At 49.9% G+C, this 14443-nt stretch overlaps 1 protein-coding gene across 1 annotated transcript in view; it reads right to left on the bottom strand.

Annotated features, from left to right (window-relative positions):
* Positions 1–14171, bottom strand: part of DRGX (dorsal root ganglia homeobox) — a 31551-nt gene extending 17380 nt beyond the window's left edge. The window contains exons 1-6 of the mRNA XM_019655055.1: positions 14113–14171; positions 13590–13704; positions 9364–9461; positions 8323–8424; positions 5168–5346; positions 4974–5086 (exon numbers count right to left, since the gene is read on the bottom strand). Coding sequence (XP_019510600.1) covers positions 4974–5086; positions 5168–5346; positions 8323–8424; positions 9364–9461; positions 13590–13623 — 526 coding nt within the window. The 5' untranslated portion in view covers positions 13624–13704; positions 14113–14171. The remainder of the gene's footprint in view (positions 1–4973; positions 5087–5167; positions 5347–8322; positions 8425–9363; positions 9462–13589; positions 13705–14112) is intronic.
* Between the last annotated feature and the right edge of the window lie 272 nt (positions 14172–14443).

The following is a 14443-nucleotide window of genomic DNA, read 5'->3' as shown; positions in this document are numbered from 1 at the left end:
ACCTGGCTCTGTCCCCAGTGGGCAGATTCCTGGCCTGAGGTAGCCAGCTGCCCCACTTCCTGATAGGGACAGCCTGATGTCCATCTGAGGACCTGCCCGGCAGAGCCCGGAAGTTTAGTCTGCCACACCTCCAAGTGAGGACGCTCTACTTGACCAGGAACCCTGGCCATGATTTCCTGCCCATCAAGGGTTTCACCCCCAACTCCTACCCAGCGCTGTTGCCTGAGCAGCCCTGCTGACCTTTCTAGACACTTCCCTCCAGGCACATGCCACCCCACATGCCCCAACAGAGACTGCTGAGTGAGCAGCCTCCGGGCTGCATCTCAGACTCCTGGTCAAGCCGGGGGACCTGGCAGCAGAGCACAACCCCCAGCACAGGATGACAGTGTTGTGGCTGAAGGTTTTGCCCTGGCCCCCACCCCCAGCTTGAGGCAGAGCCGCCAAGTTGAGCTGTGGCATGTGCTATGGCGGCTTTAAGCTGGGCAGATTGTCCAACTACAGAGTATTCCAGCCTGATTTCGGTTTCTCCAGCTCCCCCAATGCTTTCAAACCCTAATCCCCTGTTCACAATAGGTATCTTCAAGAAATCAAAATTAGTCTTTCTAATTTCCTAAGAAAACCATAATCTAGAGTTTCTTGCTGCTAACTTCTCAGTCTGTGTGCCAAAGCTCAGCAAAGCGGCCTGCCCCACTTCACATTGTCTGGGCCACTTGCCCCCATGATCCGAAGATTGAAAAGCAGAGTCTAGACCCACTGTCATGTTCTGGGCTGTAGTCATGGAGCTGCCAGGGCCCAGCCTGTCTACCCCACTCTCGTGGGAGGCAGGGCTTGGCATCTCCACGCAAGCAGCTCTGTGCTCTGGAGGCCAGTGGTATGGGGCCCCCAGAGCTGGCATCAGTGCCCATGATCCATCCTGCTTGCCCTTTTGCTGCTCCCAGTGCCACCTGCTCAGGAGCTGATAGCCAGTATTATAAAAGCACTCCTATTGTCAGAGCACATTCAAAGCCAAAGAATTTCCAAACAAGTGAATATTCATAAAACTATGTTAAAGGATCTAAGGCCTTCAAGGGTCACTACTTAAAGGAATTTACTCAGCAAACTGGACCTCAGGACCCCCAAGCTACCCACAAACACTCCTAGAGGCTCTCTCAGTATTTCCCAGGCAAAGGCTCCACATCTGTCATAACAATACCTAGAAACAAAAAACCAGAACCCCAACTTGGAGTCTTTCGATTTGTAACTATACATAATGTTCCCCAGGCATTGAGTTCTGGGACCATTAGTTGGGGTGCCCCATATACACCCTGGGAAAATTGATCCTGCCCTGGGATTGGGAACCCTGCATTGTCCTCATACTCTCCAGGTGCTGGGCAGCACAGCAGCCCTGGCGTGGGCCCTCAGGCCCTGGGCTGCAGGTTCAGGTTTGCAGCCTCGGGGAAGCAACACCTGGAATGAGGTCTAAGGCGAGGCCAGAACCTTGGTAGCCTACCCAGGACACTTGCTGTCTTCCGTCCAGGGCCATGTGGTCCTGCTAGGACCACAAAGCCTAAGCAAGGCGACACAAGCACTGGTTTGGTTCTGGGAGCTGAAAATCACTTTGATTTATTTCTTCGGGGTCACCTGCAAGTTGCTGCAGGCCTGGAGGAGTGAATTGGGATCTCCGACCTGGAAGGGGCTATAGCATTCAGCTCACACTGGTCTTGGTCTCCTGTAGTCCTGGGTGAGCCTCATAGCTGTGGACTCACAGCTATCCTCGCTTGCTGGGGAGAAGCAGGGAACCCCCACCCCTACCAGCAGTGCTCATCCAGAGGAATGAATGAATAAATGATGTTGAGAGGAAAGCGCACATTAGGATCCTGTGGAGAGCAGGCTAGACCACAAAAGGGAGACCTAGCTGAATAAGCGATGTGTGAGCAAGTGACTTCCCCTCTCTGAGCTTCAGCTTCTCATTTTTAAAATGAAGGATGGGCTTAGAAGACCAGAAGGGTGCCTGCTATCACCATCGGAATGAGCCGCTCCCAGCTAGCTGAGGCAGTCCACTAGGTGGCCAGCGGACCCTGGGAAGCAGATCTGAGACCCGAGAGAGGGAAAGCTTGGTTCCATCACCAGCTCTGCCAGCATCTGGCTGCCCAGCCACCTCCGAAGGTGCAGTTAATGTGAGGGAGGCTGGTTACAGCCCAGAGGTCCTTGGCACCGAGACAGATCCTGGAAAATTGGGGTTGTTTCTCTCTTGGGCCCAAATTGAGCTATGTACTTGATTTCTGTAGCTTGGAGAGGCCTGGGAGAGTAAGAAGATGTGGGCTGCAAAAGTCAGAAAGCCATCCTGGCCCCAAACCACCTAACAATGTTCCACAAAACCACCAAGCATCAGACCCAGGGGTGTTCAGAACCTGACTTGCAGGTACACGCTTCTCACTCCAGGTCCGAGGCAGAGGCCAGGTTCCCAAGCACATCTCCAGGGACTGCCAGGCTCACCTGAACTGAAGCAGGACCCTGCTGACCAGTGAGCTCAGGGGCAGCCCCAGAGACTTCCAGCTCAGAGTACCTCCCTTCCAGAAGTGCCACCACAGGGCTCAGGAGCTTTTAGAATGCACAGATACCCCAACCAATGCCAGCCATTATCTCAGAGCGAACCCAGCTCCACTTCCTGTCTGTGGCACTATGGAGCCCTTCCTGCATAATCCTTCCAGTGCTGTGAGAAGAAAATGGGACTCCAACAGAAGAAAATAGGCCAACGGGCAGAGAACGGAAGAAGTTGTCAACAATTCCTCATTTCCTCTCCTTTTCCAACGTGACTTACCTTACCAGAGACTAAAAAGCCATCTGCTCAGAGGGGCCACCGGGAATGGGCCATGGTGCTAAGGGGTCAGGATGATGACAGGAGGGCTGGGGCAAAGGCCCGAGGAGGAGAATGAAGGGAGAACACAAAAGGCAGACATGGGAGTGGGCAGAAGGAAAGTCCCCCCATAAAATGGCGGGCTGGTCTGACCAAGGATGTGCCAGCTTGGCCCCAAAGACTTGGAGGCAACATTTAAAAGATGGGACTATTTCTAATAAAAGGCCAGATTTCCAGTGCTTCATGAAAATTCAATAGTTCTGGCAGCGGTGTGTACACATTCCCACTTGGCCACAGTCAGCTGGCTTGAGCAACAGTTGACCCTTGAGTGGTAAACGCCCTGTCCCAGTGCAACCCATCCCACCTCTGCCCAACCAGGATCTGAAGGTACCCTTTAGCATGTCCTCACACAACTGTTCCTGACAGCACAGCAGTGTGCCTTTCCCCTGTGCCTCCCTCGAAAGTGGGAAAATGACAAATAGACCAAGAGGGCTTCATACAGACCAAGAGGGCCGCATGTTTCAGGAAATGTAAGAGCTCATCTGGCTTAGCTAGCCAGATACCCACACACACAGGCCACCATAGCAAAGAGACGTAGGAGTCGCCTCTAATTCATAAGGCTGCAGTGTGGCAAACAAAGGACCCTGATAGAAGTTATGGCTCCTCTCAGGCTCTGAGCTGGTCCCCACCAAAGCAGAGCGGATTCGGCAGACGGGCACAGGACTGCTCCTCCGTCCAGACCAGCTCCTTGGCTGATAACCGAGTCCCACTGGTAGTCTTCCAGAAGCCCCTTCCAGTTGGCTGACCTCACCTCTGTAGCACTATCAGCCTATTGTGTCTTGTGAATATGGTCCAAGACTGCTCTGTGGAGGGTTCTATGTGGCCGCCTGAGCACCCGGGCCCTGCAGCTGGAGAACGCACTAGGAGGGTGTGGAGAGCACTAAGCCTCATCCACCTGTGCCAGTCATCTAAGCACAGGGATGTACCCAGCTAGCTGGACCACCCAGAAGTGGCTCTGGGCTTTGGGGAGCCACCTCCTAGAGTGGAAAGTCCAAATCCAGGAGCACATCACCGGGGGGCCTTCAAACTCTGGCTCCTGCCAGGCACCTCCATCTATCTCTGGACATTCCACCATGAGCACCCAACACCCCAGACATTCTCCAGACAAGCCTGGTTCTACTCCCCGCTCCCAGCACTCTTTGCATGTGCTATTCCTTATGCCTGGAATGTCTTTCTCTCCCTTCAGGAGACTCACCAGAGAGGCCTTATCATGCCCTCCTTCATCCCCCGCAGACTAACACAGAACAAGTAGGAAACACCTGGGGGGGGGGGCTTTCCCACAATTTATTATCAGGAAAAAGCCTACAGCTGCACCTGCAACCCCACCTGTGACAGGTGAGGCCCCAGGGGAATACTCGCACTGGCTCCCCCAGGCCCTCTCTGAGGCCCAGCCCTGCTCCTGAGGAGCACAACGGCCTGACCCATCACAGGAGGAGTAGGTTTGGGGCCACAAATTGAGGGACACTGGATGGGCCCAGAAATGCCCAATGGACAGCCCACAAGAGTTCCTCCCTCTGAGCCTGACAAAACGTCCCTACTAGGTTCTATCCTTCAAACAACAACAGCCACTGAGAAGAGAGCAAATATTGGAAAACCACAAATCCTAACAGTTCCGACCTCTTACATCAGGATCTGCTGGGGTAGGCAGGTGGGCAAGCAGCACATATGGAGAGGGGCCTCATAAGCCTCATAAGGAGGGACTACTGCCCCTCACAGGGCCTCACCCATGAGTTGCACATTAGCTCCTAAAACTGTTACCTATGGCAGGGAGCAATCTATTGTATGAATACAGGGTAGTCACTTTCGAAACAATCACCTCTACAACAAGCCCCTGTCAGGTGCAGTGATGCTTATGACATTCACCTAAGTTCTCAGGACATGTAGAAATCAAAGATGACATGTGCAGAAACAGATGCTGTTCATGATCCTGGCTGTCACTGACAGAAGGCAAAAAGGAGTGACCCCAGCCCAAGGTGCAAGGATGGGCCCAACTGAGAAAGCAGGACAGTCAATCTCCAGGATCCCCTTGGAGACAGTGCTCAGCCAGCAACGCCCCAGCCAGTAGAGCCCAACTCACCTTTCAGGGAAGCAACATGTGACAGGGCCTGGGCGTATGTGGCCGTATTCAGAAGGGTCCCCGGCAAGCAGGAGGGAAAGAAAGGTCCTGTGGGAGCCACAGTGCGCCCCAGGCTGGCAGAGAAAGAAAATCACATGAGTTCCCAACGCTGTGGCCCACCAGCCCTTCAGGCCCAGGGGTCCAGCCAGCCTCACCTCTGCTGGGCCTCCAGGGTCTCCTTCTTGCTCCGGGCCTGGTCTCCAGGGGATGGGGAATTGACGTTCCTCACAGGTGGTGGCGTCACCTCTGCCATGGGCTCCTTGGCTCCTGGCTCCTGGTCAGAGGCCCCTCTCTCTGTTTTCCTCCATTTGGCCCTTCGGTTCTGGAACCAAACCTGGATCCCCGATGGAAAAACACACTCAATGGAGGCAGAAAATCAGACACAAGGAGGGAACCAGAACCCAAGCCCAAATTCCTGGACCCCGCGCCCAGCACTCACGGCTCGCCTCGCTTTCAGCAGGCTGCAGAGGCACAGCCCGACCTCGCCAAAAGTTCAGACAAAGCAATGCTCTCTCACCTATACCTGCAGACCCTCAGACAGGTCAGAAGATCCATGCACAGTGCATGACAGGCATTTTTTTTAATGAATGTTAAATCATAGAAAGTATCCAAATGCATAGTAAAGGTAAAAGTGTTTTGTGGAAATTCTGTGTATGCGAGTACATTTATTTCATGTGAAATGTATTTCCTAAGGGTGGGGGGGGTGAGATTTTATCATCAAGCAATTTATAAAACACTGCCTGGGGTTTCCTCATCAAAAATACTCATTCACTCTTCCAGCAGGCTTGGCCTGAGTACCTGAGTGTGTCTGGCCTCAAACCTGTGATTTAACCTTGAAATCATCTCTTACACATCATGACAAGTTCATGACCAAGAGCCCAGTATACCCACTAGAAACACTGACTCTGGACTCAGTCCTGGTTTAGAAATCTGAACCATGGTGGACCTGGTTTAGAGCCCACTGCAACCCTAAAAGGTAGGCAGTCCCACTATCTCCACTTTACAGATGAGAAAACTAAGCACAGAGAGGTTAATGAACGTGCCCAAGGTCATTTGGGTGGTAAGTGGCAGATCCACAATTTAAAACCCAGTGACTTGGCTGGGGCCATGATCCAAACTGTTTGAGGGTAATAATAATGGCCACCCCAGCATTGTTAGGGAGGCTAACACAGAGATGCATGAAAAACACTGAGCATGGGGCCCGGCAAACAGCAATCCATCACTTGGTAAACATTAGCTAGTGTTATCATCTCTGCCATCCTCAGGTTAGGAGGCCACTTACGATTCACCTGCACTGAGAGCCTTCGTAGAAGCTGATGGAAAAGTCTTTAGGCCTTGGAAACCAAGACTGCATTTGCAGAAAGACAGCCTCAGAGCAGCCAGGCAGCCCAGCCAGGCCCAAGGTGTTCCCAGAGGTCAGTGAAATCCTGCTGCTCTTTACTCCATCCAGCAAAACCTCTCCCCCTGCCCCCATCCAAGGAGATAATTTCTGGCTCAAAAAGCAATGCTTGGCTAGACCTCCCTCCTATTCCCAGGGCATCCTCTCCTCCTCCTGCCAGCAGACTGGCCCAGGAGAGCGCCTGAGTCCGGGGGCTGAGCGTGCTGCCAGCCCACCCCACCTCTTCAGAATTTTCATTCTCCTGTATCTGGGTTTCTTTCTCTCTTTTTTAATCTAGTTGGCTTTTAATTGCACATATCAGCAACCATTGAATAATGATTTTATCTCTATTCTAAATTTAGGGCAGTTAAATGCAAAGCAAAATGCAGACACTTTCTTGCGTCTTAATTGAATGAAGGTCACAGCTATAACAACATTTAATTGAGCTATTTTTCATTATCATATTTTAATGACTTTGCACTGACAGTTCGCCTGCTTCTGAGGAAAGAGCATGATGGAGTCGTTTATTTCCCTATTTAGTTATTGTTTGACAACATCAGCTTCGATTAAGACCCTGCTTTATAGAACATTAATCATATTTGAATGAGCAAGCAGTGTAAATGTAAACACAGCTCCCTTCCCGCCACCAAAGCCCATGTCCCCACACGGAGGCTCACTAAACAAACGCTTCACAGCCATTGTCTGTTTGCATAATACCCAACAACAGCCACAACAACAATTCCCAGCTTTAATTGTCACCACCCCTATCTCACCCTTGCACCTTTCAGGGAGAAGTTATGATCTTCCACTTCTGAATGCTCAATAATTGTGTCATTTATCTCAATTTGCAATTCAGTCTTTAGGCAGCTATTGGCAAGCTGGCATTAAAAAAAGAAAGGAGAGACGGCATCCTGGCCAAAGGAGATTTTCATTTCCAAATAATAATCAGTTTAATTTGCCCACATATGACCAATGATTCATGTTCAGATTTAATAATCAGGATCACATAATCTGATTATAGGGGAAATAATTTGTTTACAACCCCCAATTTACTGCTCAGAATTCCATTATCTCTCTTCAGCCATTGGTTTTTAAGAGATACTAACATGACCCAGGGGAACAGAAAGCAAACTATTATATTTCCTACAATTAGATCTTTGTATAGTCTTAACCCCAAGCCCCTACATAAAAAAGACCAGAAACAGCATGGAGGAAACCCCATAAATAAAATGAATATATAATTCTGCTCAGAAAATACCTCTCCCGGAGAGGGAGCGGGGTGCTGGGAATCTGCTGCTCCCGCGCTCGGGCACATCTGCTGGGCTCCGCCGGTTTGTGCACTTAAACATAACCACTGTGTAGCTTCTAAAAAGAAAATCCTGCCTAGAGACGGTCACCGCAGGCCGTGCTCGTCTCCGAGGCAGCCCTTTGCTGCTGCCATTTAAAGATTTTTAAATTGCACATGCTCTTCGGATCCACTTCGCTAAAAGAGTCCGCGTGCTGGGGAAAAGTTGGACATGATGCAATTTCTGGAAAGCGGATCCTACCCTGTTCCCATCTGAAAACACAGTTCTCTGCAATTGACCGGCCTTACCCCAGAGTGCTCGGAGCTGCTTGGAGAATAGCATCTCAGCTCTTTTTTTTTTTTCTCCAAAGCAAGGAAATGGATATGCATTGATGTAATTTAGTACCTTAGAGACGCGGACAAATTAGTGTAGAACATTATCACTAGTTAATTATGAATGACCGATTAATCAACCTAATCTAATATTCCACATTATGTTGATGTTATTAAAGTGCATCATGAAAATGACAGATAGTCTTCATTTGCTTTCTTTGGCCAAATGTGCACTCTGCAGTCATGATGTCAAAAAAAAAAAAAGTTTGCCAGTTTTAATATTAGGGAGTTAAATAATTGAACAGAAGGCTCACCTGCACTCGGGCTTCCGTGAGGTTGATTTTCATGGCCAGCTCTTCTCGGGTGAAGACATCGGGGTAGTGAGTTTGGGCGAAAACTGCCTCAAGAGCTTCCAGCTGCGAAAAGGAAGAAATATTTACTGGTGAGAGGTTGTGGCTGGGTGAGAGGAAGCAGAGGCATATTTCAGATTCGCTATAAGTGGTGAGGAAGTCGGTTCACAGATCAAATAGGGGAAGAAAGAGGAGAAAAGAGCTCTTCGAAAAGATCCCACAGAATCAAAATTTCAACCGCTGAGGGCATGAGAGCTAAGACTTGCTAACAACTTCAGTGCTCCCCCAAGTAGAAATAAGAAGAGAGGTACAAATATTTCCATGTATTTACCTATAAATATATGCATAGAAATCAAAATCTAAGGTAGCCTTATGCATTAGAGCAATCCACACAGCATTCACCATATGGTGGAGGAGGAAAGAAACAACCTGCAGAGGCCCTCACTGTGTCGTCCCACAGAAGCTGCCTGGGGTATTTGGGTCCCCTTCCTGACTGTCCGGTTTGCTCCGGAAGTTGAACGGATCTAAGGGAAGGGGCCCAGGTCCAGGGAGCACAGGATCAGGGTTCCAATTGTAGCCCTTCCATTTATGGGCAACAAAACACCTTCTACGAATCCCTCAGCTTCTTAGGCCCATCTTTTCATCTGCCTACTGGGGATGAGAACATCCTACCTGCGTCCCTCAGAGGGTTATTTTGGAGGTTCAAATGGCATTGCTCATGTGGAAATGTTCCCCAGACCATCAGCCTTAGGCAAAATGAGAGCAGTCATTACTGCCTCTTCACTTACTCTCTGGGATCATAAGATCAAAGTCTCCTGCCCTCTCCCCAGACAGATTCCTTGACACATAAGTTGTTCAAGAAAACAGAAAGATCCAGTTAACATAATCACTTGGACTTATTTTAAAAGACAAAGAACAGCAGCTCAAACTTTGATGGATTTTGTTTTTGTTTTTGTTTTGAAAGCAGGAAGCAGCTAACTCTCAGAAGGGGAACATCCTCATTACCTGCTGAAGGGTGAATGTTGTCCGGTTCCGGCGCTGTTTTCTGCGCAGAAACCCATCGTCAAAATCTCCTGTAGAGTGGTTGCCAAAGGGCGCAGTGCCTGCTGGGAGCAAAGAGGACCAGCCTAAGCAGAGGGCCCCCATACTTACAGCATCCTAGGCCATGCATGCTTATTCCCTAATTCAGAGGCACCAATTTGTCTCCTCCAGACAGAGCTCTGTCTGTCCCAAAGCATCTTTCTCTGCTCCTCCTATTAAACTCCCTCTTTTCTGCTCTCTCATGCTCCTCTCTCTCCCAGTAACCTATTTAGGCCACACTATGCCTATTTCATAGGGCAGGTGGCAACCTTACTCCCCAAAACAGCCAAGTTTGCTTCTTGTGAAGGGTCACTGGCTTCAGGTGGCACCCTCATCTGCCCTCCAGCTCCCAGCTGCACCTTTATCCAATGAGCCTTTACCTCATCCCCTACCTCAGACCCTTTAATAGAAGCCGCCATGTCTTCCTTTTGCTCACCTGTGTTTCTACAAACAACAAGAGTGAAAGGCTGGGGGCGGGGGAGGAAAGAAAACACCAAGAGCTTTCACAGCACTTTTCTCCTAGAACTTCTAGACAAGAGGAGTTAAAAAGTTTATAAATGAATATTAATTACCGTTGGTCACAGCTCATCAGCACCATAGTGGATCTGTTATATAGATGTCAATTAACAAGAGATCTGCACCAATAGCTGCCGTCCTGAATTCCTAGCAGACTTACATAAGGCCACTCTCAAAGGGCACCGCACCCGCTGGCCAGGCTTATAAAGGACCCACTGATCCTGCTTCCCTGAAAAGAAAGGCGTCCTTTCCACTGTCCTCCAGCAACCTCCAAAGCTCCCATCAAGCCAGAACAGAGTTTGGCCCCAAATGTGCATTCAGATCATTTTCCAAATGTGCACCATTTACTTGACAGTCCACAATGGCTTCTTAGGAAAACAAATGAGCACGCTCCCATTAGCTAGTGAATCCCATACCTGCCATGGGCTCTGGCGTCAGAATCTCTGCACGTTCGGCATTAGGAGCTGGCAAGCCACACTGTCCCAACAATGTCCCTCAGAAGGACTTCAGTCCCAAAGAAGCAAGATCCTTTAGGCTTTTAAAAATTCTATCTACTGAAGGGAGTCCTTCCCACTTAGTACTCCACTCCAGTGCCAGAACACCCCCACTCTGCACTGAAGTGTCTCCCTCTGTCTTCCTGTCCAAGTCCCATTCTTCTTCAAAACCCTAGTTACAAACATTTCTCTCCAACTCACTGGAAACTTAAAAGGGCAGCCTCAGAGCAGTCTTATTTCCATTATTTTTGCGGGAAACCAAACTGTTTCCTTTTGAAACAAAGAACTTGACTGGTGAGGACAGAACACCACCTCTGAGGCTCTCCAATCACAACCGGCCTCAGTGTCTAACTTACACCTGCTGGTTCCAGATTGTTCACCACGTGCACACATAATAGCTTTAAGTGAAACACTGCATGTCAAATTGAATCCTAAAAAAAAGGGCTGATGCTTCATCAAATTAATAAGAACACAGAGTGACAACCTAAAGAAAAGAGGAAAATATGAGAAGAGGCTTTTTACTTTAAAATAAGTAGAATGGTCAATAATGATATGAAACTGTTAAAACGTGTTAATAATTAAACAAAACAGAACAATGAACTAGAATTTCCACCATTTTGGCAAAAAAAAAAAAAGAAACAAAAATGAAGGGGCATCATGATACCCAGTACAAAAATGAGTGTAATCAAATGTGCCCGCCACTCACCACTTGTAGCAGCAGCCTGATTAGAGGGTAATTTGACCATTTCCATAAGAAATTTAAGTGCACATACAGGCATTTAATCTCTGAATATACTTATAAAATGTGACAAAACAGAGAAGAATGTTCCTGGCAACATAGTAATTTAAGGAAAAAAACTGGAAACAGCCAAAGTCCCCATCAGAAGACACTTAGTGCATATCTGACGGAATACTACACAGTTGTTTAAAAGGAATCAGTAGATCTGTATACATCCACATGGAAAAATCCCCAAAGTATATATTATGAAGTGAAAAAATAAAGTTCAGAAAGATGTGGCAGTATGATCTCAGCATAAATTAGGGATGACACATACAGAGAAAAATATACAAATGAGAGTTTAAAAATGTATTTTTCTTGAAGGAATCACAAGAAACCAACCACCAGAAGTACCTTTAGAAAAAGAGGTGAAGAAGGAAGGTTTAACTTTTCAACCTATTGTTTTCTGGTCTAATTTCCTAAGCAGGTATATGTTGTATTTTTAAATTTATTATCAGCAAAAATATCTGAAAAGTAAGAGTATAAGCCATGCTGTTCTTTCTCCTTTATGCCTCTCTAGATTAATAAAAAATTAAAATTAAAAAGCTGAAAGGCTATAATGAGATACCATATGCCAAAGGTCTGTTCTCAGCCTTTCTATCTGCAGCAGATCACCTCCTCTCCAGAAACACTAAACTAAAATAAACACCTCTTTCTGCAAAACTGGCTTAGAAACACGTCTGCAAAGAGATAAAAAGGATCTTAAAGACCCATCTCCTTTTCTTCTGATCATATCAATCGGAATCACCTTTGAGTTGTGATGTCGGGGGTGTGGGATGAAAGGTGAGCCAACTGAGCTGGACTGACAGCAGCCAGCTGCTCGGTGTTGGGGTCATGACAGGCTAGGACTCTCCCTAAGTGGCTTTTGCAAGACGCCCTGCAGACAGGGCTTTCCCCTTAAGTCATTTAGCCCACCACCTGCTAAATGCCCAGAACTTCAGCTTTCCCCACTTTGACCAGAAAGGTGGGCCACTGGGTGTCAGTAGTCCAAACCCAAGGTTCAGAAGTGCAGAGAAGATGTGTCTACTGCGCATTCGGAGGGTCTCCCTGCAGATCTGGGGTACAATGTCAGGGGATGCATGGTTCCGACCTTTTCATAAAGCCCATCTGCATGGGTCCTTGGAGGTAAAAGCAGGTAAAAGGCAGGCAAGTGGCCGGCCTTTCCGTCTTAGGAATGCTGACCGAGGTGGTAGGGTTTAAACACTGGTCCTCATTAACCCTCTTTAGAAAAATCCTACTGAACTCTTAAAAGCTTCCATGAGAAAAACAAAAACACACTTCTAAAACCCTTATGTTATTGGGCAGCTGAGGTTCAGCCACTGCTCAGGGTAACCCAGAGCAGGGCCAACAAGCATCCTCTGATACCTTAGGCCTCTCAGTATCTCACCACGTTAGCCCTGGCCCCATGCCTTCCTGGGTTTCTTGGCCTCCAAAATTCTTCCACCCACAAATAAATCAAAGGAGTAGATTGCCAAAGCCAAGTACTGGTATTGCTCCCAGGGTTATAAAAGTCCTAATGTCCCATAGCTGAGACTACTGCTCTGAGGAAGACTCTGTTAAAGGGCCAGGGGTTCAGCTTGGCTTTGCCTGATGCATACTAATCTCCCCTTGTGCAAGGGGCCCCCTCCTGGGAATTTCTACTCCCCTCCCCACCCTGGGGGCACCAGGGATCCAAGCTGTCCCCACCAACAATCCAGTGCAGAGATCACACCAGGGATCCTGAGCCAGAATTTCTTCTAAGGCCTGGAGACCCTCAAAGATCCAAACTCTGGCCATGGGGCTGCCCCTGAGAGTGGGAAGTGGTTGGCATTTGATGTGAAAAACCCAGTGTGTCACAGAGGAGGAGGTGGGCAGGACCACCTGGCTCCAGGAGGCCAAGGCGGCCTGAAACAGACTTGGAGGCCCCGAGCAGTACTGCCTTGTGCCAGGGTGAGGGCAGCCGGCAGGGGGTCTTTCTGACTCATGGTCGGGCCCAGGACAATGCAGGCCAACTCCCTAGTCCACCTTGGCTTTTCAGGATGTTTGCAAAACACTGTGAAAGATTGATGCGGCCCCCTGGGCGGGGGAGCCCCGATTAGAGGCGTGACACCAGCATCTGTGCTGGGAGGACCCGGCTGGTCCCCTAGGCTCGCATAGCCCGGGGCCGCCCAGCTCAGGCGGAGAGGGAGGTGGGAGGCAGGTGGCAATGGGGCGGGAGGCAGGAGCGGGATACAGGGAGGGGGCCAGGGGCGCCTCTACCCACCTTCCGGGCAGCTGCAACCCTGGAGGAGCGGGGATCCAACCACCCACCAGCACACTGTCGCTTGGGCCCTTTCTGGCCCGCGCAGGCCTTTTGAAGTGGCGGGGGTGCGGCGATTACTCACCCTCCAGTTGTGGTGGACAGTGGAAATAAAACATTGCCGACGGCCTGATCTTCTGGACGGCTCGTACTCGGGAGGGTGACCGCAGAACCAACAGGCGTGCGTAGCTCCCGCCTGGCTGCAAAGCAAAAAGCGATTGTCTTAAGTCCCCCTCTGTCTGCGCTCTAGCCCGACCTGCAGCGCACCGGCTGCTCCCCTCCAGGAAAATCCCCTCCCAACGCCCTTCGCCCACTGTGGGGACCGGAGGGGAGGTGGCAGGGCCGTCTCAAGCCGGGTATCCACCGGACAGCCCTTCAGTTCTGGTCCACCTCCCGGACATCTGTGCTCCTACCCCCGCCCCAATGCCAAACTCGCTCAGTTCCGGGTTCTCAGGTGTCCCCCGCGCAAGTGCTGCACCCAGGTCACCGCAGCCGGGTCCCGCGAATGCGCTAGGTCATCTGCACGAACAGCAGCCGCCGCCAGGAAGCAGCCGAGCCCCCAGACCCGTTTCGCGGGACCCGGTGAGCGGGTCGGGAGCCGAGCGTACCTCGGCTGGCGGCGGGCGAGGGAGGCCGGAGCGTGACCGCCTCGGGTCCGCACGCTGGGTTCGGCTGGAGGCGGGCGGGGCTCGGCGCGGCTGGCGCCTGCAGGACCAAAAAAGTGACTCGGGAAGTGGCCAGATGTCTTGCTGTCTGTCTACAGCGCGCGCCGCCGCTCAGCACTCGCCTTTATAATCTCACGCATAATTGGCCTTAATCTGATTATTTCCAGCGCTGTCTACAGCGAGTAACTTGGATAGGTCTATTGGGCCTTACAAATGGCCCACGTGGTGTAAAAAAAAAAAAATCCGTCATTTCTCAGCAAACATCAGGAATGTT

This window comes from Hipposideros armiger, unplaced genomic scaffold (genome assembly GCF_001890085.2).
Source record: "Hipposideros armiger isolate ML-2016 unplaced genomic scaffold, ASM189008v1 scaffold_235, whole genome shotgun sequence".
Taxonomy (NCBI): domain Eukaryota; kingdom Metazoa; phylum Chordata; class Mammalia; order Chiroptera; family Hipposideridae; genus Hipposideros; species Hipposideros armiger.
Note: the sequence above shows the minus strand (reverse complement) of the source record. Positions and strands in the feature narration are given on the sequence as shown.